This window comes from Vanessa atalanta, chromosome 29, assembly GCF_905147765.1.
Source record: "Vanessa atalanta chromosome 29, ilVanAtal1.2, whole genome shotgun sequence".
NCBI lineage: Eukaryota > Metazoa > Arthropoda > Insecta > Lepidoptera > Nymphalidae > Vanessa > Vanessa atalanta.
In genome coordinates, this window is record NC_061899.1 from 4,205,781 (window position 1) to 4,228,429 (window position 22,649).

The 22,649-nt window shown below is 33.0% G+C and overlaps 1 protein-coding gene across 1 annotated transcript; it reads left to right on the forward strand.

Annotated features, from left to right (window-relative positions):
* Positions 1-269: 269 nt before the first annotated feature.
* Positions 270-21,033, forward strand: LOC125075042 (sphingolipid delta(4)-desaturase DES1). Its single transcript, XM_047686597.1, has 7 exons — positions 270-539; positions 11,461-11,637; positions 15,808-15,947; positions 16,346-16,559; positions 17,356-17,421; positions 18,274-18,419; positions 20,742-21,033. The coding sequence occupies exons 1-7, from the start codon at positions 458-460 to the stop codon at positions 20,880-20,882; spliced, it is 966 nt and encodes a 321-aa protein (XP_047542553.1). The 5' UTR covers positions 270-457; the 3' UTR covers positions 20,883-21,033.
* Positions 21,034-22,649: the final 1,616 nt, after the last annotated feature.

The following is a 22,649-nucleotide window of genomic DNA, read 5'->3' on the forward strand; positions in this document are numbered from 1 at the left end:
TCTACTATTTTCACTGACAAAAGGAAGACTGTTTTATATTTCGCCTCGATATATTATACTGCTCGCATTCTTGCCAAAATTCCACGTACTCATAGTTTATTCAGTAGCTATTTTCGTTTTTTATATATTTATACAATTCTCGATGTAAATAATTATTTGGCGTAAAATTTATAATGATTTAAAAGTTCTGAACGATATCCGTCACGCTGACAATGTCACATGTTGATTATGACAATATCTGATAACGCTTTAATACTGTCTACTTTTCGGGCTACTGTATCGTGTTTGTCACAATTGAAAATTTGAACCGGTCGGTCGTGAATATATATTGCTCTTCGTAATTGAAAAGGGCGTATCGCTATATTTTGTTTAGACGCGGTAATTTCATCTAACAAATTGACCGTGCAGTGATTTATTGCAACAAGCTATACATATAGTGAACAGTTTTGTGCTAAAAATGGGTGCAAAGGTGTCCAGAACTGATTTTGAGTGGGTTCACACCGAAGAACCACATGCCACTCGCCGGAAGATCATCCTAGGTATAGCATTACGTCATTTATAAATATTTAAATTAGTTGTGTGATCACATTTTGAGGTAACTAGTGGCAAAATATAATCATTTCACATTCGATGTACCAAGATATAATTTAGTCTTTAGACTAACTGTTTCTTCTATCCATGGACGATTTCTATCTAAGTAACGGATTTTAGGCATACAAAATATTATATTTGCCGGTTTTTTTAATACACATAATATATAGAAAACTGTTAGCTATGTTTTGTGACTTTGATGGCGTCAATATTGTTTTGTGAAATAGGGTTTAAAAAAATGGTTGTTTTCTTTGCATTATTTTAAATAAAGTATATTACTTTGGTTAGTTTTAATTGAATTATGATTAAGTCAAAAAGTAACTTTGTCTTTATTTATTTTTTTCTATATTTACGAAAGTTGTGTTTTTGACTTCTGTATGGATATTGGATAAACTACACTTTTTTTTTTCATTAGCTATCTGTTAGCTTAAGATATAATTCAATTTTTCAAAACCTAATAATAATAATCTAATAATTTTATAAATCTAAACAATTCAAATTTATGTTTTTTTACCTTTTAAATATATATTTCAATTACATATAGAGTAAATTTATAACAATTTTTTCCTAATTTATGCTTACATGTAAAACTTTTAGTCTTAATTACTGTTTAACCTCTTGGGTTTTTAATGGAATATTCTACTAGCCATTAGGTATATAGAAATCATTAGTGATTTGAATCTATTAAAAGTACTTTTATTATAAGCAGGAGAATTTATAAAACGCCCCAACCCTAAAATCTTATTTATATATTTTCATGTCATATACATCATTGTAAACATTGTATTACATTGTATTTTTCAAAGAAAAAAAAACAGAGATATGCCTTTGCCTATATAGTGATAAATATAAAAAAAAAACAACATTTCACTCAATTCATTAAATGTGTCACTCTTATCAAACACCTGAAAGATAATAATATTAAATAACTTATTCAAACATGGAATGTTGTGATTAGAAATTATTACTTATACTAAAATTTTAACAACATGTATTTTTCAGTTTTATTGAATGTTTTATCAGGTCTTTTGTAAGCTTACCATTCGGCAAGCTGAAAGATAACTGAAAAGGAAACTAAATGAAGTCATAGATAATTTTGTTATACCTCATTTATTAACACTTTATGCACCATTAGTAAATACTATACATAATGCAAAAAAACATTTAAAAATATAGATACTGAGTATACATGGCACTAATAGACAACCATAAAAAGAACAAACTAATAGTTAACTTAATATAGGAATTACTTATACATTACATATTTTATATAAACAAAAAATTGTGTTAGAACAATAATCATAACTCTAAGAAATGTCTTCCAACCAAGAGTGTAAATAAAACGAATACTAAATAATACGAAGCTGTTTAACACAGTATATAAATACATAGATAACTATATGAAACACCAGTTCAGTGTTCAGTTGTTTAGCTGTGAAAGAGCAACAGATAGACAGTAAGACAGAGTTACTTTAGCATTAAAGTAAGTCACTTGTTCTGATGGCATAATGATGATTTGAAATGTGTCAGTCATAGTATATTATGACTAAACCATATTACCATTATATAGGAAATATATTCTTCTTACTTTATCTCTGATACATTCTCAGACCTTCTTCTCTTTCACACACAATCTATCTCTTACTATTAAAAATATTTGTTTTTCCCTGGCTGTATACAGCAAGCTATAGCCATCATAACTAACTTGTCTTTTAAAATAATATCAAATTCATCTCATAATATAGATAATTAATTATAATATATTATTTATCTGACTATAAATTATAATTGTTATGAATTATTTATTAATCATTATTTATTTATTTAAATATTAGTTAGAAACATAATGGACTGTAGAATCTTCATGATAACTTTTTTTTGAAGTTTTTATAATAGATTTTCTTGAAGGAAGGATGTAAAGCCTTTGGTCTTTGGTGATATATTTATTGTGCAGTTAGCTATTTTATCATCCTTTAAGATTGACAGCTGTGATCCGAATCACTCGGACCAAAATATCACAATTTTCATAGTGAAGAAATCCCCTAGAGAATTTCCATACAATATGTATTGTACTAAAATGTCTCCTATTGGGATAATTAATAATTCAATAAGATTAATCATCCAACTGTCCTCATCTGGCTTTACTTGAAACACAGTTTCAAATTAACTTGGTGGTTCGTATAAGCCTGTCTTGGTAGGTACTACCTTCTAATATTCTACCGCCAAACAGCAATGCTTAGTATTGTTGTGTTCGGGTTTGAAGGGTGAATGATGTGTAACTATAGGTACGGGGGACATAACATCTTAGCTCCCAAGGTTGGTGGTGTAACACATATCAGCAATGTCAAGTTGAATATCAAAATCATCATGTAGCTTTCAATTTAACCATTTGTTTACATATATATAAATGTTGGTATTTGGCAGGTATGTTCTGGTCTTGTTCAGAATTTTTTCTCTTTAAGGTTTGCTATTTGTGCACTATTTCGTGAATAATCTCCCTATCTTCACTGTTGTCGCTGTAAAATACGAAGTTTTTCGAATGACCATATTGCAACTAACCAACAATTTTCTTGCGGTAATATTTATATTTGTATGTTTATATTCAAAATAAACTTTTAATGTAAAGCCTTTTCTACCCATGGGGAGCCGGGAGTCGGGACGGATAGCTTGTCTTGTTAGATTAATAATGATTTACTCAACATAATAAAGCCCACTATGATATAACACCTATCTACATGTGATGGTTTCCTCGTGTTTTTCCCCATTGATTAGGTATGAGATAGAATACATAAGGTGAGATGGTCCAGTGGTTAAAACGCGTGCATCTTAACCGATGATAGCGGTCTCGAACCCAAGCAAGGTCCACTGAATTTATTACTTTACAATACTGCTTCACTGACAGACGATATTTTTTTGTATGACAAATGTAGGTGGATGTCCAAATGAGCCACTGTTTGGCGGTAGAGTATCTGTTTAATGGGTGGTACCTACCCAGATGGGTTTGCACAAAGCCCTACCACTATGAAAATATAAGATTCGATTTTGTGCATTCGCATGTAAACGAGTTTGTTGTTTTTATACTGTAATGTAAAAACTTCTCTCTCACTGATTTAATGTTACAAATAGTATCATTACAAGTCACGTACTGTAATGCTGAGTTTTCTCACACACTTATTGTAATGTTCGATTCTGAACTGTTATAATATAGGCAAATGTAACCAGAGGTACCGCTCTTAAATGTAAATTGAAAACCGAATTATTAAAAAAAAAACAACAATATACTGCGTTCTGTTTTACGATATACAGCCAAGATTACTTAATAATCGAATCTAAATAAAATTTGAATTAAGATTAACAACATTATTTTATAAGGCAACTCTAGGTATCGATCGCTAGAAAATAATAATTTGTGTATGTATATCTGTACGCTAAATAGTTTTATGACATAATTTATTATGCCTTTTTTCCTCATGACGCGTATGTTTATGTAGTTTCAAGAGAAAACTTTCCGGAGAGATTACCGCAAAGTCAAGGACGATTATAACTTCAGAAGTCTCTGTATGTTTGTTCATCTGTTCTCGCATATATCTTAAATTATTTATCATTATTTGACATAAATAAATAAATAAATATATCATTCGAAGCATCTTCATAGCCAATTAAAATTAATATTAAATTAAATATGGCGTAAGGGCAAAATAATTGTTCCGTGTTTGGGATTTCAAATGAAAAGGCTTAATCGCTATAGTTATAAAGTTTATAAACGGTATAAATGAATAACTATGAATAACACTATTAGTAAGCGAATGAATCGTCGTTTCTAAACGCAATTTACACGCACACGCACGGATTGAATTTCTTGAATATACTGATTGAAACGAAAACGACTGTTGAAATTCATAATTTGTTATTTAAAATTCGGCGCGTGTTCGCATAGTAACACTAGCATTTATTTCTTCAGTCACTAACTGAGTCATAATGTAATTGATGACTGAGTACGTAGTTGTGTATCGTTGGTCTAGATATAAGGCCTTAGATCGCGAGTCCGTGAGATTCTTGTCTCAGAAGAAGCCACAGATACTCTGTGACTACCATTCACTGACTGGTTTATTTAGACTGACATTTTACAGAAGGCATGTGAAATCGTTGGTACATCTCTTGAACTCGTCTGAACTTGTCGGATTTGCGTCTCATCGTATCGTGAGAGTGAAGGTAGCCCTATCATTTTGTACTAAAATACATCCCGCGCAGATAGTTAGTCTTTTGAACGACCGGCGCGGCGTTGACACTATCGTCAGAAGGACGTATACTTCGTACAATCTCAATTGAATGAAGGGGCTAATTCTACTGATAGATTGTCAGTTATCGCAACGGAATAAAACGCAATCGTTTCCGTTTAGACGTTTTTCTAATCTATTGACACAACAATGTAGTCGCGGTTCGATTGATGTTTATACGGAATAGGATCAGGAACGTATCGTAGCCTTTATTGATTAGTAGAATTTAACCCCAGTATTTTACATATGTTTGTTAATTAAAGCGTCAATTGTGTCAATAGTGTAATGGTAAGGGCCGCCTAGAGATGTAAAAATTCGCCGGTTCGATCCTGACCCTTGGCTCGTCCCCGGTTACCCTTCCAATTAGGCATTAAGCTAAATAAAAATATTAATAATTAAAATGGGGAATTGCTACTATCTTTTTTTATTATTTTCCAAGCAGTTTTCAACCATAATTTTCCTAGGTTGTTATATTATATTTTAATGGTAAGAGGAGTCAAAATAAACAAACCTATACATGTTCCATGAGATTTGCTAATAGCTCAGCTATATTGTGCACAACAAACAGTCCATGTTTGATATATATCTTTGTTTAGAATACAACACTATTCCACAGTTAAAAATACTTATTTTTGCGAATACCAAGTTATTTAAATGTCAAGGTTAAAGTTTTTTATACATTCAAACGACTTTAGATTAAACAGATTAATTATTGAATGAATACAAGAACAGATAACATAGTAAATTTTTCTTAAACTATCAGGATCAGGTATGATGTCTTGAAGATTTACTTCTGCAAGACATTATAAACAGTCTAAATTTAATTTTAATTTTTGCTACAACATATTATATTTATACATTTTATATTTTGGTTATTCAACATATTATTGTGGTCTAAATTTGCTGCCCCTTTATAACTATATATATATATTTGGTTAATAAGGCAATGTAACGAATCCAAATATTCGTCTCTAACTGCAAATAACATCTTTGTTCATTTGTAGTTGAACGCTTGGACCTTGGAGTAGTTGCAAGAACCTTCATTAAAAGTATAACACCACCCCTTATTTCCTCCATTGGTGACAGAACTGGATCATTATAGGTCCACAGGATCTTGTCACCATTCCACGCGGTCATGATTTGTTCAAATCTATTTTTAAATTAAGACCTTAATGTTTATAACGCGTTTATATTGAGTTCAGATTTTGACTGTGACTTTCGAAAGCCTATTGATGGCGAAACCACAGTGACTCATTTGATATACGAATTTTGAATTTGTTTAAAACAAAGATTGAGTTCGATTAATCGATAAACTATCGGATCACTAACATTAAGCAGCTGACTCATATATCTAAGTTGATATAAATTTAAGGTTGTTTGTAAACTGAACACTTGAGTTCCAGTCGATTTTCCACATCATAAATATAGATACGTTACACTGCCTTATTAATTATCAAAAATCTACTACCGTTTCGGAAATGATCACCACGGACGTGAGAAGAACCGGCAAAAGAATTTAACTATTATTGGTTTCTCTACTATAAAAAAATAATTCATCAAACTGTATAAATAAACACGTACAACTAATTGTTTAGAGCGGTTTTGCTTGCGTTTTAGGATTTGGTCGTGAGGTATTAGTCATAAAAAGTAACCTGTGTCCCTCCTATGGAGTTCATACCTAATTTGGTCAAATTCGGCTTAGTGATTTCGTCGTGAGAAGCAACAGACAGATAGACTAGCAGTTCGTTTCGCATTTAAAATATTAGTATAGATTTTCACACTGACAATTCACTTATGACGGGTAGTCATATAGGAGTAGTACGAAATAAAATAAAAAAATAAAAAAAACAAAAAAACTAATGGCCGATGAATATTTATCACGACAGATTAAAAATATTTTACAATTGTAATAAAACGTTTACGCAAGAAGTCTCTACCAACGATAAATGAAAATCCGTGATGTTTTAATAAGAACCTTCTTGTATACTATATAAGTCATATTTTGGTTTGTACCTGCTACTATGTTTTTTTTCTTTTAACTTCTGTTATTTGTGAAATTCTTTGCTTTACAGTATGAAATAAGAAACTGTACTGTGTTTAACCATCAAGTATTTGGTTTTTGATAAGAGTTACTTAGATAACGCATACGGGTTGAAAGAAAATACTCATTTGAATCATACATTATACAGATTGCATTATATTTGAAAATAGTAAACTTATCTTAAGATTTTTTTAATATGCAAAGGAAACCTAAATGTCCTTTAATCCTAAGGAAACGTCCGGGTTATGTGAGAATTTTACCCACTAAAATCCGCCCCTTGCGAAGGTCGTTGGCAACGGATTGCATTACCTCCAGTGAGGCTGCTCCGCGCGAGTAGGGCTGATCCTTCATATAGAAGAGCAAATACTGGCATCCCGTAAGCATTCGCAGAAGCTTGCCACAGGGGAGACATTGATCTCGACTCTCCTACACTAGATCATCAGTGGAAGCACGGGGCTATCACGGCTGCCGGCTTCTTTAACTCCACTCGGTCGTCTCTTTCTAAACTACGAAGTTTCAGCCGAGCAAAGAGGCTAGATTCCGCTTACTTTTTGGAGGCAGATTATGGCATGGGGTCGCACGGTCTAGTCCGTTATCCTAGTAGAAGCAGGAGCCGCCCTATGGCATTTGCATTTTGCACCATGAGGAATTGACTGCAATCCACCCCAGACTTCGTAACTAAAGTGAATAAATACATACGTCCAAATTTCAAGTGATACATGCTGATTCCTTGATTGTTCCTTCATCACCTAGTATCATTCAATTTATAGTTTTAATTCATAATTATTTGTGCAATACGAACTCAGTGACGCTTGCCCAAATTTCAACCTGCGACCTTCGTTTAAAACCTCCGTTTTCTATTTATTTTGTCATCTCGAGAACCGATATGGCACAACAATTAGACAGGTGTTCCAATCTTATCGTTGATTGTGCGTTCAAATCCGAGCAAGCACTACTGGTTTCATATGCTTGTTTTGAGTTTTTAATTCATCTCATGCTTGACCGAATCATCTAGCAATTATGATGAAAAAACATCACGCGACACATGGGATGAAAATCTACTACGCGTATCCGCCAACTTTCGTTGGAGCAGCGCGTTGGAATAATTCCAAATCATCTCTTCAAAAGACTAGATTCAGGCAATTTTGACATTTATCTGTTTAAGCTATCACCTATAAATGTTGGTCAGGGACTGATTAGTTTATTAATCCTCTGTCTTCTTCTCTCGAACGTGAAATCAATGATGGCAGAAAGAGAGCAATAATTGTTTACCTAAGCACCAGCCCAACAACGTTATTAAGACCGTACTACGAATGTAACGATCTATGGTTAACTAAATGACTTAAATTAACGCCAGTACTCGAATGAGTGGCGCAAATGGAAACGATTAGCAAGTTTGAGACGCGTGGGAATGCCGAATTAATTGCAAATGTATTATTCTCTTTAAATAGAAGTTTCCTTGGTAATAGGGCTGGTTACACTGGTTTACTCACCCTTAAACCAGAACACAACAGGGCTTGGCTCATTACATGTGCTTGTTCAAAGAACTACCACCAAGTAATTTATTGCTATTTAATTTAAGTGAATTTTAATATATCTATATAATATTATAAATCCAAAAGTATATCTGTCTGTTTGTTACGCTTTCACGGCTAAACCCCTGAACCGAATTTGGTGAAATTTTGATTGAAGTAAGCTTGAACCCCAAATTATATGGGATACTTAAAATCTACGACCCAGTCTTAACGCAAGGGCTTAGCTACGGGCGAAATATTATCATGGCACATTTATTTATTTAAAACCTACCCAATCAAATACTAAATGATAAAAAATGTTAGTATTCGTTGCCTTTCTAGCAGATTAAATAACTAATATATAAAAGCGAAATAAACAACATTTTATATCGAATAGACGCGATATCATCGAATAATCTGGAATAATCAACGATTTTTAATATTTAGGTTTCGTGAAAAAATGGCGTTTCGAATGTTGACGAAGCTGTAATGGAATCTGAAATTGTTGAGGATCATGAATGATGATCGATGAACGATTAAGAAGACTAATGATATTTCTTAATCCTGATACGTTTTATTATTAATTTATATTATTATCCAGAGTTTATACTTTTATGTTGAGCTTGTAAAGCCTTACCACAAAGTAAGAACGTCGACGAAACTGTTATCGGAATTTTGGAAGTAAAATTAAAGTGGATATAAGTAGTTAAATGGAGTATTGTATTATAAATAAAATATTATTTAAGAACTGTTAGTTGTGTACAATATAGGTGAGCTATTAGTATATTGCATGGAATACGTAAATCTAAGGATTTTTTATCTATATTCCTTCTTCTATTGGAATAGGCTATATGTAAATTAGTAGAAAAGAGTAACTATTGACTGGTAGGTGGCAGCGTTACATTTAAAGCCATATCAGGCATATTGAGACGATTCAAAAGGGCTTTTATGAGTACTACTCGAATAAAGAATATATTGATTTTGACCAGAATTCATGCCCTCTGATCGTGCCTATTCCAATGGAAGTAGGAAAAAAGATAAACAAACCTTAGATTTACGTATTTCATGCGATTGGTAATAACTCAGCTATGTTGTGTACTACTAAGAGTTTGTGATTAATATATCTTTATTTTTAATACAAAACTATTATGTTTAACTACTTATTTCGACGTTAATTTTACTTGCAAAATACCGATAACAGTTTCGTCGACGTTCAAAATGCTTTTTTGCGCGGATCCATAGTGAATATCATAGATTAATCAAGCTCTCGACCAATGATATCGCGTCAAATTGCTGTCAAATGTTGCTTAATTGGCTTTTCTCCTCTTATGGTTGGTATAGAGTATACGTGACTTTTAATTGATAATGATATAGCAACACTAAATCCTTGAACTCGTTCATACTTTCACCGTTTGATAAAGGTATTAGTGTCTTCCGCACCGATTAACTTATCCCTTTATCAAATAATATTTTTTTTTTCGATATGATATCGAAAACGTGAGTATATTACGTGACCGATATATGAATATGTGCCCGTAAACACACAGCTTATCTTTAGTTAAAAACTATGACTAACACATAAAAACTACATGATCGAACAAAAAAGAAACGGATGTTGGAATTATATGTTTTTCTCTGATAAACCCCCCGTTCCCCATTTACTTGGTAATAGGGCTTTGTGCTAGCTTGTCAGGGTACGTACCACCCACTCAGCAGATATTCTACAACAGCATTACTCAGTATTTTTGTGTTCCGGTTTGAAGGACGAGTCAGCCAGTGTAACTACAGCCAGAAGGGACATAACATCTTAGTTCCCAAAGTTGATGGTGCATTGGTGATGTAATCAAGGTTAATATTTCTTACAGCGCCATTGTCTATGGGCGGTGGTGACCACTTATATAACACACAAATCGTTACCCCTATTTTACCCCTCAAAAGGATAAACGAATAAAAGTAGCCTATGTTTTACTCCGGGACTCGTTTGAGTCCCAATAGCAAATTTCATCTAAATTGAATTAGCGGCTTAAGCGTGAAGCGTAAGGTAACAGACAGAACTACTTTCCCATTTATAATATTAGTATAGTTACTTATCGGTTCTTCTCGATAGAATCTACTCTCCGAACCGGTGGTTTCTTTAAATTTAATTCAACAGTGTAACATGACGATTCAAAAGTCCTTTTTGATTTTGATTGTTGACGTATTCATAAATTACCAAGAATTTGCAATCTGAGGTCACTGCATACGTATCGGTCTTATACCTAAGGCGGTCTAATAGTTTCACATCAAGATATTGAAGACAATGGTCCAAAGTCTATTTAACAAATTTAAACAAAACACATTTAGCTTTCATTAATATCAATTTATAATGAAATGTATGTATGATGTTCTTGTGTTTAAATTATATGTGTACGTGTGTGTTTCCTCGTTGTGTAATGAATCGGAATACGTAATGTGATTACGATTTCGTTTTGCTAAACCTTTTTTCTAATCGCATTTACGATTTTTTCTCCCATCTGAAGCTTATGTTGGACTCATTGACGTCGAGTGCGAAAGAGTACCTACTAAAACACCAATAGTAATTACTCCAAATGTTCACGGGCCTTGGTAGGAGATTTCCAGTGTGCAGATACCCTCACTAGAATGTTGCTTATCCCGTTATTTGTTAACTACATGGCCGTAACAAAATTTTGTTCATCCAACACATTAAATTATATCATTTATCTAAACCGTTGGCTGTATGATATGGAGGTCAGATTCATATCCTGGATAGAGTCAGTGCCAGTAAAGCTTATCAACTTTTATTGGTTTCTTTGTCACGAAACTTCTAGTTTAGGAGGAGTAAGGACAGTTGGTCCGTTCGTTTGCCTTGCCCGATGTCTGATGTCTGCTGGTTGTCCGGATTGCCGTCCTGTCGGACTACAAGTGTGAGAGAATAGAAAATGTATCTCTTTTTTTCCGTCCAAACTTGTGCACAATACTTCTTGTGCAATCAATTTTAACCCAGCTCTTACTTTATTGTACCATTTTCTTTTTACAGAAAAATACCCGGAAATCAAGAAGCTCTACGGCTACGACCCCATGTTTAAATGGGTGGTCACTGGCATGGTGCTGACCCAGTTCGCCATGATGCCGATTGTCCAGTACATGAACTGGCCGATGCTGCTGATCGTCGCGTACTGCTTTGGGGGTGTTATTAACCACTCCCTCATGTTAGGTAAGATTTGTTTTACATATATTTACTAGTTTTTCGTCCGGACTTCTCACGGGTCAAATTCATTCAAAGTCATTCCTATCAACAAAGGTATGTAAAGTTTTTGAGATCTCGTTATGTGTCAGTGGTCAACCAAGTAGCACCATGCTACAGTAATGTTTAAAATGTCAAGAAAAAATGACGTGATTAGTAATATGCTCCTCTAATGTGGTTTGGTTACGTGTAGGGGATTTTCATCAGACACCTATACAGGTTCACTCACGATATATTTCTTTATTTTGCTATTTATGACTGCGTGTCGATAGATCGCCAATGCCTCTGAAATTCTGTATTTTTGAAATGAAATTCCCTTTTGTGGCAAATTAAAAGAAATGTTATTGCAAATATCATCTATACTGATATTATAAAGTTAAAGATTTTGGTCTGACGGATAAATCTCTAAATGTTGTAAAGCAGTTCGATTTGAAAAGTATTTTCTGTTCGATAGTCTGTTTATTGAAAAAGGTATAGACTATAATATCACGCTGCGACGGGGGCTTAGAGCAGCTAGGATATCTATCAGATTATAAAACAAAAGGCAGAAGGACCGTAAGACGCATTAAAAGCAAAAAAAAAAAAACAAATCAAACCGAATGCAAATTCACGGTCATGTGTATAATAAAGTAATTATAAAAAGCCGCATCGTTTCGCACTACCGGGAAATTGTATTCGCTTTTGTTATTTAATGTTCAGTACGCTCCATCTGCCTTTTCTTCTATAAAATCTGAGGTACGTTATAATTATACCAGAAGATTTTAATAAATAGTATCATTATTGAGCTGAGCTCATGCTGAGCAGAGATTTACCCGCTTTACTATTTAGGCGACAAGCGTCAAATTCATCTTGAATGTTCTTTTTTTAAATGTGCCTTTTATTTGATCGAATAGGGCACAGATTATTTCACCAATGTCACGTGGGATGGAGAGGATACGAAGGAGTTTGAACGGTACGGTCGAGATCACAGGCTTAATTTAATTTTGAAGGCATAACATACTCCTTGTTAACACAAAGCATCCTGTATATTTCTCGTGTGTGTAATTAATTAATTAAAAGTTTGACATTTAAAGACATTGGACGATTCGACAAAAAAGTCAAATCGTACCGATATTAATACCAATCCTGATGTGGAGGGTGACTTGTTCCTTAAGTTCTGATTTCCGCAATTGTTTGTTATCGGAGTAATTTATTTACTTAATTACAGTTTTATTTTTGTGTCCAACAATTAATATACTTTTAACTTTATTTATATCGATCTTGTTTTTTAAAAAAAAAAGGGTTTCCTGATCTTTTTACTCTAAATATTATATTTACACAGACGTGTTGACCTCGGCTTCACAAGGGTACAATTATTGGTCTATATACAACTTTCATAAATACTTTCATAAACAAACATAAAATGAAAAATTCTTGTTTTTATACCATCTAGGAAATATTTATATGTCGCTCTGTTTATTGATGAAAGCCGCATTAAAATCCGTTGCGTAGTTTACGGGCTCGTCTCAGTGTGAACCTCCGAAAAATCACTGACTTTCGCGATTTTTTTTTATATTTTGTTATAAACTAATGAATGTATAGGAAAGTCGCTATCGGCTATATATGGAGCGTTTTTTTAAATTTGGCAAAATGGTTTGACGCGGCGTGGTTTAAACAAAAAGTATCGAATTTGGTCCATATATTTTGGAGTTTTTCGTAAAAAAAATAGGAACATTTAAAAATAAAAAGCTTCCAAAGCGCGATAAAGAATGAAATTAAAAAAAATCTCTCCAAATTGTAACTAGATATCTTCGAAACTCCTTCGAGAATAGAAACCGTTTTGAGAAACACAATTCTGAGAAAAACGCGTTTAGAGATTGAAGTTGGAAAATTTTAGATAAATCGTTTACTTACGATCAATCGGCGATGCCAGGACCATACAATAACCTTTCTGCTTCCTCGAACTGCTCATTTTCGGCTAAAATTTCGATTCGACGGGCTGTCCTGGCTTCTTTGATGTCCAGAGAGCTTCGGCGTTCTGCAATTTCGATGCACTCCTTTTTCTATTTTGCAGCGAAGTCTGCGGCTATCGGCCCTTTGGTGCATTTCATTGTCTCTAGGATTATTAAAATTGGATCGAACGTTTCGTTGAACTTACAGGCTGCACAATAAGTCGCGTTTGCTTCCTACAGAATATGTTTGGGAGCGAGTTGCCACACGCAATGGTTGAAACTCTTATTGTTATTTTGAGTGTTTGCGCCCGTAAATTTCTTACAAATCGCTGGTGATCAAATATTCGTACACTGGCTTCAAAACCGATCAAAAGTCATCGAGCGCTGGTGGATGATATTTTTTTCTGAAATCCATTAGCGCCGGCTTTGTGCTATTCGTACCACAAATCTCTTCCCGAAGGACAATAGTGATGCTGGGGATTCTCATCAGTTGAGCTTTTGTGGTGAAACGTCGCCCATTCGATCGATCTCTTTAAAGATCTAAGCGTACAGAGGGCGGGAAGCGACTTTATTTTATATAGATATAGATAAGCGAGAAAATGTGCCAATAACGAAACGAGATATCGTAGAATATATTTTCGGGACAGTATAATACTAACTGCTAGTACAGCAGTCAGTATCACATCAGTAAAGGAGAGCGGCTAAAAAACTTGTATGTGTTGTTTTTACAAAATCCTTTTGTAAGCCCGTCTGGTTAGGTACCACTCATCATAAATTCTAACGCCAAGCAGCAATTTATTGTTGTGTTTTGGTTTGATGTGTGAACCAGTGTATATACAGTGTATAAGGATCGTAACATTTTAGTTCCCAAGGTTGCTGGCGCATTGGTTATGTAAAATTTCATACAGCACTAATATCAATGCTCAGTGGTGACCATTTATCATCAGGTGACCAATTTGCCAGTCCGCCCATTGGTACCATAAAAAAACAATTTTATTTTTATTATACATGCGTTTATTTAAGTAAAACATCACGAAATAAAATCGAATTAATAAAATGTTACCTAGGATTATTAATAGTTGTGATAAAGCTCTTAATCCTTTTAAACGTGGGCAAAGTGTCCTCTGCAGTATGGAAAATTTTCTTGATCTTATCATCTCCTTAAACTAAACTCAAAGCTGAAGGGGATATCGATTATTTACACATTACAAATCGTATATCTGATAATAATAGTTCTCAAGTGGACGATACAAGTGTATTATTTGAAGTGCACCATATCAGATAAAGCGAAACGTGCGTTAATGATTCTATCACTTCATCGAGTGATTATTGACGATCAATGGATTTCATAGAATAATTTTATTTATATTATAGGATCTGATGTTTGTTGATTCATGTGAAATAAATAAACAAACGCCACATAAATAAGTTAGTTGTAGTAAGATCTGGTAGGAATCTTAGAGCGGTTCCACACCGCGAGCATTTGCTTATATTGTGACAGCTTAGATCCTAGCATCTACATAACTGAGTGAGACTCAAATTACACGTTTCCCCAAAAGAATTGTGGAGTGTGTAGGACTGTCCACTAAAAACAGCGGTACTATATCCGTCTCTCTGAGGAGTGGCATAGTATCGCTTGTGCATATTATGCCATTGTTGGCAATCCACTTCTAGTGCTGTCTCTGGAGTACAAAGACCCGTTGACGCTTACGGCGGGGGAAAACTTTATAATATGGCAGTGACAAAAAAGCACCGTTAGACAACTTGCACGTGCAAGATAAAATTCTGCCACATGTGAATCCACCAACTCGTATTGAAACGGCGTAGCAGACTAAGCTTCAAGACTTGTTCTTAAGTGGAGAGATTTCGAAGACCTTTTCTCTTTGACCATTTAGGATACACCGTGCGTAACGTTCTCCGTTCCTCGCAGAAAATTGACGATTTGAAGCAATATGAATATTAATTGTTTATATTTATTAAACATTTATGACAAACAAACCTACGATCGACTTCATACAATATTCTATAATAGATATATATGTGTGTATTTTAGACGTTCTAGTATTTTGTTTTGTGTTTAAATGAAAATTATTCTCTATTATTTGTGAATAACTAGATATATATGACAATTATTAAATCACAATATTATAATAATGTTAACAATTGTATTATGATGCGTAAATTCTTAATTTCATTTATTTTCTTTCAGCTATTCACGAAATAGCCCACAATCTAGCCTTCGGGCACAATCGTCCACTCCACAACCGGCTATTTGGGTTCTTCGCTAATTTGCCAATCGGTATACCAATTTCAATTAGCTTCAGGAAGTACCACTTGGAACATCATAAGGTAAGTTTGATAATAATTGTATTATTTGCGACTTTATTTATAATTTTCTAAGAGTTGCATTGAAAATACGATTCACGGCTTACCTCGTTTATATATGAATTAAAAAGTCATTAATGGTACACGTATAATTAAGTATACTGTCATAAAAATTAGACGGTTTTGCCTCTTAAAGTCACATTGCAATGTAAGAAACAATAAAGGAGCTAAAACTTGAACCTTGCAGTACCCCTTGTAGAGTATGCGATGAGTGTGTTAAAGACTTGCACTAACTAACCAGACGTTAGCGCAAATAATAGCCATTAGATGCTCACGTTCGCACCTACTTTTTACTGCCTTATAACTGTAGATTAAAAACATAAAACGAAAATGCCATTAAAATATTTTATAACTTTTTCAAGTACCAAGGCGATGAAGTTATAGATGTTGATCTACCAACATTGGTGGAAGCGAAGTTATTTTGTACAACGGGTGGAAAACTTTTGTGGATAATAATGCAGCCATTTTTCTACACAATCCGTCCGTTGGTGGTGAGACCCAAACCGCCACACCCACTGGAGCTCGTTAATCTCATTATACAGTTGTTCTTCGATGCGATCGTTGTCACAATGTTTGGTGAGTTTTTTTGCTATTTTTGCCTGTTAATGATGATTTTGTCCTTTTGGCTGATTCGGTCAGAGCGGGTCCTTGAGTCAATCCATAAGGGAGACCAGCCAGCCAATATTTTAGTGAACAAATGTATACACAATCACTGGTACCTCAGCCGCATTGTTCGATAGGAGGGCAAATCCGACGTGAATTGTGATCGTCCCCACGTGGGGTAAGATTCATAGACTTCGGCACCCTATCTAGACCAAAGAGCCTGTTAATATTTAGATATATATGCCACTGTGAAATTTTAAGTACCGTTAGATTATAATCTATCTCGCGAGATTGTTAACTATCGAAATATTGTATACCGTACCACACTACTTACAATTTAGCGAATTATTTTACGGTAGTTTATAATCTATCGAAGTAAAGTTCAGTTAAATTATATAAACTCTAACCTAACCAAAATATATATAATAATAATAACTATCTAAATTATATATGTTTCATTGTAAGTTGAATAACCGTTCACAATCTTTCGACAGTTTACAATTTCCTAAAACCCGTCCTTCTAAAAAATTCCTTTTGATTTAAAAACGAAATTATAATTTGAAAATCGAACAAAAGGTATTAAAGTAACGTTTAAAATTGTCGATTAAACATTATTTCCTTTAAAAATTATCGATACAGTATTTGCAATGTACTTAAAAAATAAAAGTTATATATACATATATCAAAAACTACTTGATTTAATATAACACATCTGTCACCTGTCACCTGTCACACAGATAAAAAATATATGTATATTTATTTTTTCCAGGTTGGAAAGTACTTGGATACCTGATAATTGGCTCATTGATGTCAATGGGAGTCCACCCTGTTGCAGGTAAATCATAAAAAAATTTTACTCGTAATTTATTTGTCTGAGGGAATATTATAATACCTAACTTTATATTAAATATTATAAATCAAAATATACTCTATTCTAGTAGGCTTTTACAAGCAGTTTTGAATCATCATTTAACAAACTATTTAAAGTAAAGCTACCACCGATTCGGAATGTAGATTCTACCGAGAAGAACCGGCAAGAAACTCAGTAGTTACTCTTTTTCAACATCTAAGCTCATAATTTATAATAATAGACTATATATATATATAGAATAGCCTAAAGTAATCTGTCTCGGTTTTCCTTAATTTAGATTTATCGAGACGTTTTTTGTTTTGTGTTTTCTAAATTCAAAATCTACTAAACAAACATACATTCAACTTGTATCAGAAGGTACAGCACGTTTCAGAGATTTTTTTTATTAATTTTTGGCAGATAACGTTTGTCGATGGTTTAGCTTGCAGTCAAGTAACTCAGGATAACATAACTCTTATAAATATTACAAGTTGCAATTTATTAACACCTCTGAGAAATTTGTATTCACATTATGTACTCACACTTACATTAAATACGCGTTATATACCACACTAATAGTGTGAGACTAAAACACGCTTGCTTACACTTTTTTTTAATTATTAAACATCAATATTTATTAATACTACAAGTTCGAATAATTATATCTTATTACTAACATTGAAAATTAAAATAAAGTTAGTCGAATTACTATTTTAAGTCATTATCGCTAAACACAAAAACATTGTGACGTCACACGTGCTTAAATTATAAGTATAAGCTTATTTTTGATTTGATCTTAAATTCCTTGTAATGTATATTTTAACCATCATCCAACAGGTCACTTCATATCAGAACACTACATGTTCCGTAAGGGTTTTGAAACGTATTCATATTACGGACCCCTAAATTGGATAACCTTCAACGTTGGCTACCACAACGAGCACCATGACTTCCCAGCGGTCCCCGGTAGTAGGCTACCTGAGGTATGTATCATATCAAAATTTAAAAATCAACAGCGTATCCGTTTACATGACCCCTAGCGTTGTCAAAGTCATGGGTTCAATAGCCCCCAGTAGTTTCAGGGTTAATCGATTCGTTTGAAGTCCATTCCACGAAACGAGCTCCCAAAGGTAATACGTGCGCTCATTGGTTAATCCGCGTGACCTTCACTTGTCAAATCATTTCTTAGGATGGTGTTACACGATTCGTCCGCTAATCTTTAGCCGCGAGCTTGGACCAATTAAGTTCGAGTATTTTGTTCCCTAGAAGTTCGCCTGGAGAATAATAATATCGACAAAATTTAATTTCTGGTTATATACGAAAACGCTAACAGCTTGTCATTTTTTTTTATGGCATTGGTTGGCGGACGAGCATATGGGCCACCTGATGGCAAGTGGTCACCACCGCCCATAGACAAAGGCGCTGTAAGAAACATGTCTCTTGTGCCTGTGATTACACTGGCTCACTCACCCTTCAAACCGGAACACAACAATACAGAGTACTGCTGTTTGGCGGTAGAATATCTGATGAATAATGAATAGTGGGTGGTACTTACCCAGACGGGCTTGCACAGAGCCCTACCATCTACATATTGATCAACTTATGATTCTCGCGTGCTTTCCGTTATCACAGACCACTCACCCTTATCACTATTAAAACGTATTTATTATAGATGATTATTTCCAACGACCTTGTATGACGCGTATTTATATCTATTGATATAAATACGCGTTGTTAAACACCTGGTCTTCGTAGAACGGTTTAATTTTATTATTGCATATGTATGATATTTAAATCTACTATCTAGATAATCTGTTCTCGCAGTACCTTATAAGTTTTTAAGACTTTAAATTGACGGTTTCTGAAATTATTTTTAATTAAAACTATAGTAAACTAATAGTTATGAAATACAATAATTAATATAGCTATTTGTGAGTGTTATGATTTTTTCTTTTTATTATTATTGTATATGGCAATGATGTATGTACTATTCGCCCCACGCACACATAAGGGACAGAAAGCGACGACGAGGAAGGGCAATGACGGCATAAAAAATATTATGATTTTTTCTATTAGGAAGTTTGTGGTGTTACAAACTGAGCTCGGAATGTATTTTGTCAGAGGTGTAACTGGCAAATAGAAAAACGTTTCGTTACAATGTGTCTTAGTGTGCGTGAGACCATAAGGGTAAACATTTCAAAAAATTAAATTATATTACATGATTAACCTTATTCTTAAGTTTGACGTGGAGTGACAATCCTTCGAGAATGAAAAGACTAGGCATTGGTGAATTTTGCATTTGGTGTGGTTCCAATGTGTAAACGGAGTTTTATCAGTATAACTGTCATTGCCTATGTCATACGAATCTTATCTGTCAAATAATATAATTAAGATCGTAAAATATTTGTCACGTGACATTGGCGAAATAATATGTACCATCTTGGCACAAATAAAAGTCAAAATAAAAAATAAAATCTCGATTGATTTGCTTTACTTAGCATTTCCTCAATTGAATTGTTGGTTTTTTTCATTAAGTGACGGGTTATTCTTGAAAATAAAAAAACAGTCGTAGAACGTAGAGTAGATGTGATATTTTATTTTTAAGGTTGGCATGTCGCATGTTCATTTCGTTTAGTTTTAAATCACAGCGATTAATAGATTTTACTTAATTAAATCGTTCATTTTTCAATGTTGCCAACCTAAAAATATATGAAAAAATATATCTTGTCTGAAATTGAGTTTGATTATTTGTTACCTTTTGTGTATTAACAACTTAACCGATTAGGGTTACATTCAAGGACATATGTAGGTATCTACCACCTACCTTCCAAATGGGTGCCGCGAACGGTAACTAATAACACATATATTGCACTCTTTGTAAAACATCGAAAGAACTCAAAATTTTGATGAAACGTCTCAATTCTAAAGCGTTAAATTAAATAATAATAATAAACGCGAATACCTTTATTTTCTTTACTAGAACTTAAAGGTTATATGTTTGAGACAATACGTGTGATTTCAATTATGTCTTACGGTGTTTAGTTACAATTTAAAAAACATGGTATTTACACTAAAAAAATATAATATCAATAACCAAAAGTTAGTGATTTTGATTCCAGTCAGTATTTAACTAAGAGTATGATATATAGTTATCAGTAAATTTTAAGTAATAACCCAAGTACTTACCCCGTTGCTGGGACAAATAACTATCTAGACCAGACCTGTCTCCAGTTACTCAAACCAGTCAAGAGAACATACAACAGTTCTGATATTTATTGTAACTAAAAAATTGTTATTCTTTCAAGGTAAAAAGAATTGCTTCCGAGTTTTACGATGATCTACCGCAACATCACAGCTGGTCCTCAGTCATATACGATTTTATAATGGATCCAGACATCGGTCCATACGCTAGAATCAAACGCAAGCACTATGGCCTTAAAAGTTAAATTTAATACATGAAATGTCACTCAGAATGGCAGCGGATTTATTATTTATTTATCATTTCAACAAGTTTATTATAATTATAAGATTTGTTAGTTACAGATTTAGTTTTAATATAAATGGACATCGGCTTTTATTCTTATATAGTTATATCATAAACAAAAATAAAAAAAAATGTGGCTGTATACAAAATGATTCTGAGTCTATTCTATTTTTTTTTTATTTCATTCATTTTTAAATAAATTTAAATAGCTAGTTTTAATAACTAGCAAGTTATTTTGTTTAAAATTGTACATAATTATAGTGAATATCTATCATAAAATTTCTCATCAATATATTTCTGTAACATTATTTTTTTTATTAAATAAATATACAATGACATTTTATCTTTGAATAATTAACAGTCTGTGACGTGTTCAGAGACATACTTATTAGAATTTATATAATTATAGGAAGGTATTCCTTTTATCTATATAAGCATAACAGTGAATTTCACTGGCATTACATACATTGACAGACAGAAATGTAGACTTTAATCCATAGATAAAGTAAAGTATTTTTTAATAAATAAATTACACATGAAATGAAGCATAGAGATCTTTGATCTATGTTTTTAACAAATTGTTGGAAAATGTGACATATATTTCTTAATATTCCTTATTGTGGTGGTGACCACTGACCTCAGAATCAGCTTGCTGATTGGCCAGTCTACCTTTCTGGTATAAATAAATATACAAGATAAAATGTCATTGTTAATTAAAGTGAAATTATCGAATAAAGATATTTAGTTTTATTTTATTATAGATTATGCATTTAATGCAGGAGTGATACTTGAGATATTATTAAAAACTGAATAAATATTATTAAATATAATACTGACCATGCATGTTTGTACATGCATACATGTACATGTAACAGCACTCGGGTTATGTTAACTTTTAGTTAATGCCTTTAGTTAATAATATAATATTAAAAGTATCAGGAAAATGTAGGAAAAAAACTATATTTTATACTTGTATATTTTTATAAAAAAATATTAGTCTTAACATGTTTATGCTTTTTAAATTTCGCTTCTGCATTTATAATAAATAGTCAGTCATGCGTTATAATGCTTGTAAGTTTTTTTTTTTTTGTAAACAATTGTCAAGTGTGACTCTCGATGTACCTAGTGTGCGTTGATGTTAGAAATCTGAAGTGTAATTATGAACTGTACAGGGATTTAATGCGATCAGATTAAGGGCTAAGGAACGCATAATTCACAAGTAAAAATAATATGTTTATATATGATTAAATTGTTTAACTATGTCATGTATGTTGGGGTAGGATATTTTTATCTAACGATATCTTATAAAGAGTCAAATTATAGCTGATATTATTTTTACCTGTAAATATTTGTACTGTCGAGGTGACGTATCTGATACAGAAGATACGATAATTTGACAGTTTGGCATTGAATTTTGGCATACTTCAAAATGGCGTCGCAGATTATGTCCAGAATTTAATTATATCAATTTTAATGTGTATAATTAATCATCCCCTAAAAAGGTTCTACCCCAACATATATAATCTCTAGGGGTTACTTGTATTTTTTTTTTATATTGTCACTGGTTTGGTTTGTCTTGTGTTGATATTTATTACTCTATACAATATTTTTGAGTTTCGCGCGATTTTAACTAAGCGCTATCTTTAAAAAAAAATATACTATTTAATTAAAAAAAAAACCGTAAAGTACAGATTATTATTTTTATATATATTAATGCTTTAATTATTTA